Raw genomic sequence first — 12,681 nt, 5'->3', positions numbered from 1 at the left:
CGCCGTGATTCAATTTAGGAGGCAGCACTGCCAATTCTTCTAGAATTGTTTGAATTTTTTCGTACACTCGATGCAAAATGGGTCGCGTTGAGCAGTAAGGAACCAGGAACCAACACACCAGCCGCTCCAGACTTTATGTCCACCTACCTTTCGTCCATTAAATAAATGTCCACTAAACATTAAGTCCAGTCTATATTAAGTCCACATGATTTAATGTCCAACCATGAATATGTCCAAAATTGTCCAAATTGTGGACATGTTATGTCCACATTTTTTTCTTCTCATTTAAATGACAGGAACCACCTCAAAAATAAATGCATACTACTATACTACCTTCATTCTTAAAACATTTCATTCATGAATCAAGTGCATGAAAGAGAACAGACCTAAGAGCAGATAAAAATATATGTTCATGTGTACACTGTACGGATATGATAAGATGAAAACCGAAGCGGGAGCCTAGGAAACGCTCCAATGCCAAATTAAACATTTTTCAGTAACAGATGCTGTCAAAATTGAAAGTCCTCTTCTAACTAGTTATTTCGTGCGCCTTCAATCTTGTAGGATACTGTGCAACGCCTCTGACGCGAAATAGTTGCTTAAAGCGTTGCGGCGCGGCAGGCAACCAGCGTGACACGCGCATAGGCGCCTACAAACCTAACGGGATACTTCACGCGTTGCGCAATGCGTGAAGTATCCCGTTAGGTTTGTAGGCGCCAATGCGCGTTCTGCGCTTTTTTCTCCTCTGAATGAAGAATATTCTGCGGAAATTCCAAGCCATGATTTTGGTCTGATCTCTTTTTGAAAAATAAAATAGAAGCAGAGATTTTGAAACACCGCAAACGGGGTACGCATTTTTGTAGTTTCACCATCACCTTTAGCACTGGCTATAAATCTTTCAATTTTCAGCCAGTTTTGCACAAAAGTCTTTGAAAATCTCAAGATCTGATCTGTCATGTATCCCGAATGCATCGGTTACCTTCAAAGCTCATCGGGCTGACAACCTTTGAAAGGCAACCGTCAAAAGGTACATCGACGCGACTCTCCAAGGCCTGCAGTTTTCACAGGGAGCCTTAATTCCTTAAGATATTTTAAACGCTAGAATTGGCAACCATCCTCGGAAGACGGATTTCTTTTTTAAAGCGCCGTGACCGTAAGATTAATGAACTTGCCGAATAACTCTCTACAGCAAGGGGGGTGTTTCAGGGCATTACTTTAATCAAAAATATTTTACGAGGATCGGCTATATGTATGAATTCAGTTGCGGTTAGGGAGGTTGTCTTGATATTTCTCGTTCGTGATCCTGCTCGTGCATTTCTTAAATCAATTCTTTCACACTTCATCAATTGAACCACTTTTTGTCTTTAGTTCATGTTGTATGAATGAATCAATGATTGGATGGCCAGCCAATCTTTCTCGCGCGTTCTCACCAATTCGCCTTCAATAACTAGGCAGGCAAAATGAGCGGCTTGGGAGCAGTAATAGTTGCTTGCAGCAGTATGGACATGTTCATTCGTATTTAACATGTCAGTTATAATGAGGATACATCCCATATAAGATAATTATCCTGTACGTTCCTTTATGAACGGATTCATACTTCCTCCTTTCATGCCCTTTTGTGTTTTCTTTTCTCTCTTTTCTTCCTTCTTTTTACGCCGCCTTTTTTGTCTTGGGAGGGGGGGGCTAGAGTTCCTCAAGCCCCCTCCTCCCCCGGGCTACGTGCCTCGCCGATATTAAGTAAAGATGAATGTTTCTGCTCGCTCATGAGGACCAGTTAAATTTCAGTAAAATTTTTCCACCCCATCCGCTTTGATAGTCGGATGTTGAGCACTTGGTAATATTTTCGTTTTCTCTAAAGCTCTAAGTTTTAAATGCGCACAACACGATCCACCGAACAACTCAGTCAACTTTAAATATCATCCATCTTATGCCGACCAAGTTCTTAGCCAAGACCCAACAACGTCAAAGTCTTGGGTTTCCTCAGTCCCGCAACTGAGACCACAAGTCAAATTTGACAAGGAGCGTTTTGTTTGCACCCGTCGAAAACTTTGGCAATATATCTACGGCAAAGATTTCCCAATATGAGCGACTAAGTAGAGTTGAAATGAGTTCCTCTGAATCACATGGGCTGTGTTTTCCGGAGGGGGACCAAATGATATCAGCTGTTGCCATATTTCAGCGGACAATTTATTTTTTTTACAAGACAATAGGTCAACAGGTGAACCGATTCGTTTAAAAGTTTCAGGTTTTTTCTGCGGTATGAAGCAGATTACCTGCAATGTTAACAATCTGCATGGTCGTTCGTTTGAAAAAAAAAAACCCAAAAACAACCAAATTGAGTTGTCCGATCATAGGCGGATTCAGACACTTCGAATGGGGGTGGGGGGCGGAAGGGGGGTCCGGAAGGCTTCCCCTAGAAAATTGTCGAAATTTTAAAGCATCTAATATGCACATTTCAGTCAAATTTGTCATGAAAAATTACCAAATATAGGCGTCCTTGCTTTTTCTTTCCTCCGTTTCTTCCTTCTCTTTTCCTTCCCTTTTCCCTCCCTATTCTTTTTCCCGAACCAACGGGGGGAGCGTGCGCCCCCTACGCTTCCCCTTGGATCCACCTGTGTGTCCAATAAAATAGCAATAAATCGAGAGCGTTTTAAAACAAAGCCGTTGCTTTTTAAACGTAAGGGTTTTAAGCGATGATTTTGTCGTAAATGCGTCTTGGATGAAATGTAAAGACGGAAGTCTTAATTCTTCGTTCAATTCAATGGTAAAAACATGAACATTTTTGACATCCTAAAACTGCTTATTTGCTAAAGTAGCATATTCTTTTCGGTGTAATGTATCGAAGTGGTGGATGGATAGGTATTCAACCGAAACCTAGGGCTCAATTTCAAGCAGTATGCCAAACAAGTGTGGCAAACATAGGTCTGTTCGCATTTAATTTGGAGAACAGATCCAACATGATACTCAACAGCCCAGAAGATTATTTCAAGGATTGGTTGGTGGAGCCCCGAGAAGTTTCCACGAGTCGTCAAAAGGCTACTGGAGGGTCTCTTACACTGAGAAAAAAAGTACGGTCAGGAGAACCGCAGTGCGTTAGCAAGTACCGCACAGTACGGCCGATATTGAACACCGAATGTTTCGGTTCACTACAGTATATCCTCGGTAGGCTACTACCAGACTTCTCGGTTCGGGGTACCGAGATTCCCGATTCAGGGTACCGAACTCTCGGTTCCTGCTACCGAACTGCGATTTGCACAACCGGGGTGGTGCGGTTTGCGTTACCGACGTTTTTAGGGTGCGCCGGTAAGGGTAGGGCGGTGTGACGTAGCTGCTGGGGCAGGGGGGGGGGGGGGGGCTCCGGATGGCCCCCCCTCCAATGACTGAATTTTTCAGTATAGGTAACAGCTATCATAAATTTTCGCTGCAACTACAAAAATAAATAGTTCTTCATTCAAAAGAGATGAAGTTACAATTTTTTTCGCTACCGCACGCTAGTAGGGAGTGCCCATTTTTGGTACTCCTGACTGCCGTGTTTTTTCTCGTGGGGAGGGGGGGGGGGCTAGGGTGCCCATTAATACATAATGTCGAGATATTTAATGAAAGGGGAGAGGGAGGAGATGATTCCAAATTTCCCTCATAGAGGAAAAGATCCTATGTACCCTCTGGAAGAGATGCAAAAATCCCCGTTGGTCCTGCTAAGACCAACAGGGATTTTTGCATCCCTCCCAGAGGATACATGGGATATTGTCTTCCATTGAGGGGAATTTGGAATCATCTCTCCCCCCCCCTTTCATTAAATCTCTCGACTTCATGTATTAATTTGCAATAATAAAGTCACATTGTTTATTTAATACCTGAGAGAAATTTAAATGAAAAATGAAGAGACCCTCCCTCGGTCACTATTTGAGGCTAAAAAAGACATTCGGACCTTCAAAAGCGGGGCTCTGTGTCATAATTTTGAAAATATTTAGTCAGACAGCACAGCAAATTTTAATCAAAATCGATGCCATGAAGCCTAAAATTTAATTTGGAAAATGATCTGGTGTTCGGCATGAAAAACAGTGCAGGGAGAGAAAAAGCTGGTTATTAATTTTTCCTAATTTTCCTTAAATTCATTTTTTTTTTTAAATTCCCAAGTAACTTCAGTTCCTCCCAATTTTGAATCGCGATCGGTCGTTGTAGGTGTATATGTTGAAGGCAAATAGTCAAATCAGGCATTTGTTGAATGCCTAGGCAAATGGTCAAATATTTTCACTTAGACTGAAATTCTGATTATTTTACTAACTGCAGACAAAATAATGCTCTGATCATGTGGGAAGGAATTTCTCTGTAGAAATGTGCTTCATACAATAAAAAGTAAGTTGTTTCTAGTCCTGAATTGCACATTTACCTCAAAATACACATCATCTATTAAAATAAACAGATTTCATAATTTGAACAGCTGAAGAAATGTGAGGAGCATTTTTGAAGGGAAAATGCAATATAAGTCTGTACTTTTATGGATTTCTATTCTTTAAATATTGGAAATTCGAGAGGTCTCTGTGAAAACATAAGAAACCTCGCACAACAGAACGAAATTGACAATCCCCTAGGTATTTGATAAAATGCCTAATTTGACTATTTGCCTTTGACACATACACATCTCTCTAAACAAGAATTAAGCACGATTGAAAATAAAAAAAAATACCTCATAGGTCTAGGAGCAATGATTGGTTCATGCAAGGAACAGTATCTCTATTCAAGTCAGTGAGAAAACTTGCTTGAAGAGAACTGATTAAAGATCACTCTCATGAAATACAAATACAAATTCTGCATACACCATTTTAAAACTTAAGTATCAAGAAAGGTTTACAGAACTGCACAACTTATTATAATATCTAGTTCTTGTTAGAATATGAAGTTGGATGGGCATAAGACATTCAATGTAGGTATGCTAAAACTAATTCTCCCTGCGAAGAGCACTAGAGTCGTTAATAAAATAAAATGTGAGAATATCCTGATCGGTCACAATTGCAGAGAACATGGATGGTGTTGAAACGCAGAATAAAATAAAACACTGACTCACCAGACAATTTTTGCGATTGAATCAGAAGGTATGAATTTTCTGCAGAGTTGGATGTGAATCTCTTGAGTACACTACACTTTCTGGTTTGTTTTTTTTTCATTCGCCTTTCATTAAATAATAGATGCACCACTGATTTTCATTTCAAAAATTATAAGATGAAAGTCCATATGTAGAGGTAACATGCATTTAAGCAACAACTCACTGTGCGCGCACCTGACAATAATTGCACAATCTTTAAGGTAAGAGCGTAAGCTTAAGTAGTGAGGCTGCAACTATTGGTGAAATAGATGAATCAACACTGCTAAATTTTCAAACAAATACTGAGACTGCAAGATGCAATCAGCTGAGTAATTTGTTTAAAAAGTCATACAGCTATCAATTACTCTTTAAGGAGGAAGATGTTTTGAGGTTATACCGATGGGCTCATGTATCTCTCTGAATCAGACTCCTATTAAATTCAGGAGAGCAGGTTCATCAAACAAGAAAACTAACTAAAAAGAACAAAGGGGATTACTGAAAACTGTAGGTGGGTACCTGAGAAACATATGTACTTCAATTGTTAGACAAAATCATTGGAACGAGACAAGCTGGATCTGTGACGTTCGGTTGCGTGAGAAAAGCACACTCTGTAGAACTGATTCGGAAGAAGATAGTCTCCTTTTTGTATAGATACGTTAACATTCTCACTTCGTTACCATGGCTTTGGAAGAAATAGAAATCACAAATTACAACGAGTGCCGAACTTGATTCTGGAGGCACAAGGTTGATGAAACAAAGAGTGCCTAAATGGACGTTCCTGAGTACTTTAAGTAACTGATAAGCCATGAGACACACAATTCAGAGTTTCAAATACAAAAACTCAGCACTGTTTTTTAATTATTCAGGGATATGAGAGTTGATTTGAGATAAAATGAAGCATTCGACACTGCACAAGCGTGGCTGATAACAAAGGAGGATGATCACAGAGAACAGAATTGATAGACGGTGCACATTTCTCACTCACCCAGCTCCAGCTGTCCAAATGTTGCCGGCTCGGACCACACGCGGCAAATTCAAATATCATTATACTTATATGCACTTGTGATTGAAAAAGAATTATGTCTGGAAAAATTTGCAGTCACCAGTCCGTGGAAAACACTCACTTGCTCAAAGACGGTTAGAAACCGAACTTTAAATTTGTTCACCCGAACGTTTCCGATTTCACCCGAGTGAAAAGCCGAGATGTGCAGTAATGTGAACCGTACCACCGTGGAATTTTTTCCACGGAAGAACCTCGGTCAAGTAAGCCGCGGCCTCTCACGGCTCGGTTCGCACTCCCGCACCCTGCGGTTCACATGACCGAGAGTACGGTGCAGGTAACCGTATTACTGCGCACCGTACTCCTCGGTATAAATTATTGTACTTTTTTTCTCAGTGTACTTTCTCTATAGAGAGAACCCTCAAAGAAGGTAGGAGTCTCGAAATGAAATTTGCTTACTACCGTAGAGTACATGGAGACGGTATAAAATAGGAGAGCTGGTGCCACGCTCTGGTCGACGAGTTCCGAGCCCGGTGTGCGCCGAGCCTCGGTCATTTTTTCGATTCAAAATGGCGATGTACAGTGCGTAGTAATTCCCATCCTCTCTCCCCGCGTATTGAAAACAATCGATTATGTATCGAAAAAGTGACCCGGCGTGACACAGTAGTCACAGTAGTAGGATCCGGGACCAGGAAAATGCTTAAAAGTGGCGCCAGCTTTCCCATTTACATCACGGAAAAAAAAATTGCAGATTCAACAATTCAATTGCTAAAAAAGTGAGTGCAATGTTTCAACGCAGATTTTACAACAAAAAAATGCTACTTTAACCACATGTAAACTAATTTAACCACATTGTAAACTAATTTAAACCACGGGGTGGTTAAAGTAGCATTTTTTTGTTGTAAAATCTGCGTTGAAACATTTCACTCACTGTTTTTAGCAATTGAATTGTTGAATCAGCAATTTTTTTTCCCGTGCATTACGACTCTATGTACTCTATGCTTATCACTCCCGGGGATAAAACTGATGGATGCTATGATGTCGGGACTCACCGATGCCGACCCGAATGCCGAGGAAACCCGGCTGCTGGAGCGAGGAGCAGTTCCAGCGCCTGTTCTTGAACTGGTGCTGGCACTCGGCCAGGCCGGCCTTGGCGCCCCGGCCCACCCCGGGCATGTGGTCCCGGTAGAGTTCGCACAGCTTGGCCTGGCCAGGGGTTAGCCCCGTCAGCTTGCCGCACTCCGGCGTGTCCTCCAGCAGGTACAGCTGTGGCGTCTCCGCCGTCGACCTGCAACAAAACGGACGCGACCATTAAACACTCAAAGGTCATCCACGATGAGGATCAGCACCCCAGGGGTAGCCGCTAGCACTCGAGGAATAGCACTTAGTATGTTGAAATAGAAATATTACAATGGGAGGCAGAAGATACAGAGATCGTGACACTCGTGACAGTCCCGCAGCGTGCATGGACCACTGCGGACTGATTATTGAAATTGATGGACAAAGCTATCAACAAAGAAGACATTGGGAGTATGGAGCAATCCTATTGGTTGAAATGGATGGTTCCTAAAGACAAAGGAAGAAAATGATAGACTGACTGTCGGGTCTCTCGTCGGTTTCCGTTAGTTAGTCTATTACCTACCTTCTTCGTCCACTGCAACCACCCGCTTCCACCAATAGGATCACTCCATATTTCTTTTGTCTCCTTTGTCTATAGCTTTGTCGATCAAATTCAATAATCGATCTGCTGGAGGGATCTAAGTACAATAAGCTCTGGTAAAAAAGAGCCATTATGCCAAGAAGCTGTCTTGAATGTGGCTTTGTTACAATACATAATCACACACTTACACACTTCATAAATACTTCATTGAACAAATCATTATGATATTAGTCTGACGTCACCGCATGAAATCACTCTGATGTCACCGTATAACATCACTCTGACGGCACCGTATGACATCACTCTGACGTCACAGTGAAATCACTCGGGCGTCATAGTGACTTCACAGTGACTTCACCGTGATATCATTCTGGCTTCACTCGAACGTCATTCTGACATTACTCGAACGTCATTCTGACATCAATCGAACGTCATTCTGATGTCACTCGAACGTCATTCTAACATCACTCGAACGTCACTCTGACTCCACAATGTAAACAGACAAGATGACGGAATAGCTCTACAAAGTCCTAGACGTGATGGACATTTTTTTAATATCCTACTTCTGAATTACTTGGACTTGAACTTTGATGGATATTTATGCCAAAAATTAACCGTTGGGTGCGATTATCATTCACTTCTCAGCCGATAATGCGAGTTCTCCGAGTCGGGTTTGTTTACATTGGTCCAATTTTGGAGCCCCATGATATAGCCGAAAACTAATGAGCTAACCAGAGAGCGGCACAGAGATGGCAATACTCTCTCGTATATACAGGTACTCTACATAAAACCACCTACCCCCGATTGATCTACGATGGAATGGACATGTTGCATGTGTGAGGAATTTACGATTTGACGACTTGAGCGCTTTTTTTGAGCTTGGGAGTTGATTTCAGAGAAAACCAGTGGCACCATCGTGTTTCTCGCGAACTTTTACATAAGAAGCAGCAGTCAAATCGCAAATTCCTCACACATGCAACATCTCCATTAGGTTGTTTCTGCGTTTGTTCCGAGCGGATCGAGAGGGTTGAGCCTGCGGGAGCGTGAGATGAAGAGGTGAGTGACAAAATGAGACGGGAATGAGGATGGGGCTGGGGACACCCCGCGGAGCCGCCGACAGGAGTGAGTTATAAGTAGCTGGCTACTTTGTGCTCTGCAACCTGCTGGCTGTTCCCTCCTCGCTCGATCCTGATCGGAGCCAGCTCGCTTACCTTTCATTCCGATCGAATTATCGGCCCTCCCCCTGCGATAGGAAATCCACTGCACAGGTCTCCGAACGATCGACCACCTTGTTGCAGTTTTCTTTTTCAGCGCGTCGATGCCGAATCAGGGTGGCAAAATTTTATGAAGAATAAAATCTCAAAATTTTCCGTGAGATATTTCATGAAATTTCGCAAATTTCTGGAAGATATTGAAAAATACCGGTTCCTTTTCATGTTTCGCAAAGTGCGAACATCGGGAATTTCTTCTATTTTTTAGGTTTGAGCGCGGGTTGCATACTCTAGTCCCTGAAAAATATGAAATTTCTCACAGCCTCGTGAAATTTTATGAAATATTTCACACACTGCTTTAATTACTTTGCACACGTTGTTTTTTCACTGAACTCTAAATTTAATTTATTCTTTCCTCGCCTTTTCCCATGTTTTGTACATTTCTGTAGATATCTTCTTTCTAAGGTGTTGATGACCTATGTATTGTTACAGCACCTACAAATAAATGTATTTACCAACCAACAAACTATGAAAATGTCCAATTATGTTCGTTAGCGGCACAAAAAGCTCATATTGATCAAAATAATCTCTTAGTAGCTCTATATAAGTCCATTCAAAATATATTTAGCATTCCATCCGATTTTTGTCGTAGGTGACACTCCTAACGTGACAGGGACCCTCTGTCCTTCTTCCGAGTAACATCATCGGACCGTATCGGATTCAACAGAGCGAAGATCGAAAACCTCAGAATATCCCGATGAGCAAGCAAGCCGGATCTGTATTTGGACGTATCCTGTCAAACGGAACTATGTGCATTAAGACATGAGCCCTGAGACCCATAAGAATACGTGCATAACAGGGCTCACCTCATGGTGCACATAGTTCCGTTTGGCAGAAATACGTCCATTTGAATGACAATCGATACGTGAAGACAAAGCTTGGGCACGTTCACCTTAGAAAAAGTTGCCTTGCCGTCGTCGTATTCAAGAGGCTTAGGTTTTCAGACACGAAAGTTCAAGAAGCCCAAAATCAGTTTGAAACTTGACAATTCACGCGGGGTGATTTTTTTTTACTAGTGATCGGTGTAAACATCAAACATCACGCTAGATTCTACGCGATCAATGGGTATCTGGTTTCCCGATTTGTCGTTTGGTGCTCGGGTGAACTACCAGAACCGTCAGACTTCTGGTGAAATTCGAATTTTGACCTTGGTGTGAGTGACGAAATAGGGCATGGAGAGTGTCATTGGATGGCTGTAGCAGTTCGGCAACAATGGAGAAATATGCATAAGGCAAGGCAGCTCAACATTACACGTTCGCGCGGGAAAATACGATGAACCCTGTGCTTTGGACACATTTGACATTTCCAAAATCAACTGGGAGAAAAAGCTTAGTTTGAATAATATTTGCAACTGAATTTAATGTGAAATTTTGAAGGGGTCGACATAAGTATGCAAGTTAGGCGCTCTATTTTTTACTCTGTCGGAATCGGAAAGTCAATCAACACATATGATTCGCGCGATACATAGTTCCTTTTAGCATAAATATGTCCAAATAAGGTACTAAAGTAACAACTTAATTTGGGGAAAGGCTGCAAAAGGGGGGCAAATAGAAGAATAGAAGTCTTAACATCTGCTACAAGAATGCGTGGATTTAAACTTAAGTTAATTTAAGGCAGAAGTTTGGCAAAGCAGGAAGCAGTTGGGTAATATACGCATTTTTATGTTAACGCTAGTTTAAGAGTTTGTTGACAAGTCATCGATGTCCTACCCTCTGATGATAAGCGAAGTGAAAAGATTGAATAATGGTCGTGGGTATGAAGAACATTCCTAGCTCATCTCGGAATAATATTTAATTGGGAGAAACGAGGCAACGTTGGAATGCTCATACGGCATCGAACACACAACATGGGCCTTTTAAGCTCTATTAGTCTAACATGAGTTCGAATAATCGCGCCGAACACAGTGCGGCAAGCGTTGAATTTATATCAGCGCCTGCAAGACTTTAGGAATACTTCACGCATTGCGCCAAACAGTGCGGTCAGCGTCTAGCCCATGTTAGCTCCCACAAGACTGCATGAATACCTCTCGCACTGCGCCAAACGCACTGCAGTCTGCAGTCGGTCAGTTGGCGTGAGATTTTCAGACTCCGCAAGCAAGATATGTGTTTGCAGACTTACGCCGTCACATATATGACAATTTCTAAATTGCGGATAAGGCCTACAGTTTTTGCAAAGTGGGAGTAACTTTCCTTACATTCTCATTCCTACGCTCCTACGCTCATCAGCGTAGGACTTCAACTTTAATTCTTCATTTCGCCTTCATTTCAATTCCTAGGCAAGGAGAGTGGCAGAAAATTAGAGACTATCTTAACTGTATCACTCGCTCTTACCTCATTACATGCGAGTTTTAATAAAGAAGTTTTATCAACTATACCTACGATATAATAACTCGTCATTTGATACATCAATGATGAATGAATCTTTTCGCTGGTAAAACTCGTGGTAAAATGTGCTAATTAAAAACCGAACGTTTGTTCTCCATCATACACCTGTCGGAGTTACTACAATAGGAATAAATTTGATTGTTTACTAGGGGGATCTGCCCCCTGGCCGCTACGCGGCCCAACCCTCAGGGCGCTGCGCACCCCGAAAGCCCGCTTCGTGGCCAGCGAAATCGTCGAATTCGCCCGTGGTTAATGAGCTAATAATTTTAATTGAATAACAAAACGATGTTTCAGAGAAAAATTTCCCGCCAAACGATATTTTTAATGACTTTCTCCTTACTCTGAATTTTGATTCCTTCTTTGAAATTCGACCTTTGGACCGTCTTACTCTCCTTCCTCACCCCCGTCCACCGAGCGTCTTGAAAATGATTTTTTTAGTATAGTGAGGATTTTGAATAGTGGGATGCCTCGCCAAGCAATGCTCCGTGAAACATATCCCCCAAAGACGGCATGTAGTAAAACCTGAGCCTTTTCAAGGGTCGGATGGCTCAAGCTAAAATCAAGGCACCGTGGGTAACTTAAGAACGTGTGAAGCGACTGCAGAAAGCTCACTCAAAGGGACAAAGCTCTCTGCCGCGCGGTGTTCGTAGCTACGGTGCCCACTCGACGCGGAAGGACCAAAGGTATCCTCTGCCTCAGCTTAAGTTACAAAGGCGGTGAAGGTGCGAGGCATGACGTTAGCGTTACCCTAATACTGCCGTGCTAAGGAAAAACGCCGTATGAACATTCGGAGTTGCCAAATTTCCTTCGAAAAATGCTTATTTTTAGGGAAAGCTATGAATATTTTTCCTTGAAATTTTTAGAAACTTCAGGTGAATTTTGAACAAAATTATAAGAAAACTTGGAAGTAAATTATTGACATTTTTTCCTGAGAATTCGTGATTTACCAAAGGAAATTTGGCAACGCCTGAAGGTTCATACGGCGTTCTTCCTTATTCACGGCAGAATAAAGAGAAAACTCCGCGTTTAGGATTTTAGAGCAGTTGTTCTCAGTGGCGTGGCGTGCTTTGCGATGTATCGATTGATCTGCCATTTAAACCTATGGAAAAGGATCGATCTTCAGGGTGTTCGCAGCGAACACCTAAGTAATCGATTCTTCACCATATCTTCAAATGGCGAGACATCGATAATCGATCGTTCACGCCACGCCACTGGTTGTTCTGCCCTGCCTAGGGAGAGCACAGTGTAGTGAGGAATAAGCTCTCATCAGAGAAAATCGAATT

The 12,681-nt window shown here is 42.1% G+C and overlaps 1 protein-coding gene across 2 annotated transcripts in view; it reads right to left on the bottom strand.

Annotated features, from left to right (window-relative positions):
* Positions 1–12,681, bottom strand: part of LOC109036796 (protein Wnt-5b) — a 135,804-nt gene that overhangs the window by 49,029 nt on the left and 74,094 nt on the right. For both annotated transcript variants that reach the window (XM_072301221.1, XM_072301220.1), the window contains one exon: positions 7,136–7,371. In XM_072301221.1, the coding sequence (XP_072157322.1) occupies positions 7,136–7,371 (236 nt within the window). The remainder of the gene's footprint in view (positions 1–7,135; positions 7,372–12,681) is intronic.

This window comes from Bemisia tabaci, chromosome 6, assembly GCF_918797505.1.
Source record: "Bemisia tabaci chromosome 6, PGI_BMITA_v3".
Taxonomy (NCBI): domain Eukaryota; kingdom Metazoa; phylum Arthropoda; class Insecta; order Hemiptera; family Aleyrodidae; genus Bemisia; species Bemisia tabaci.
Note: the sequence above shows the minus strand (reverse complement) of the source record. Positions and strands in the feature narration are given on the sequence as shown.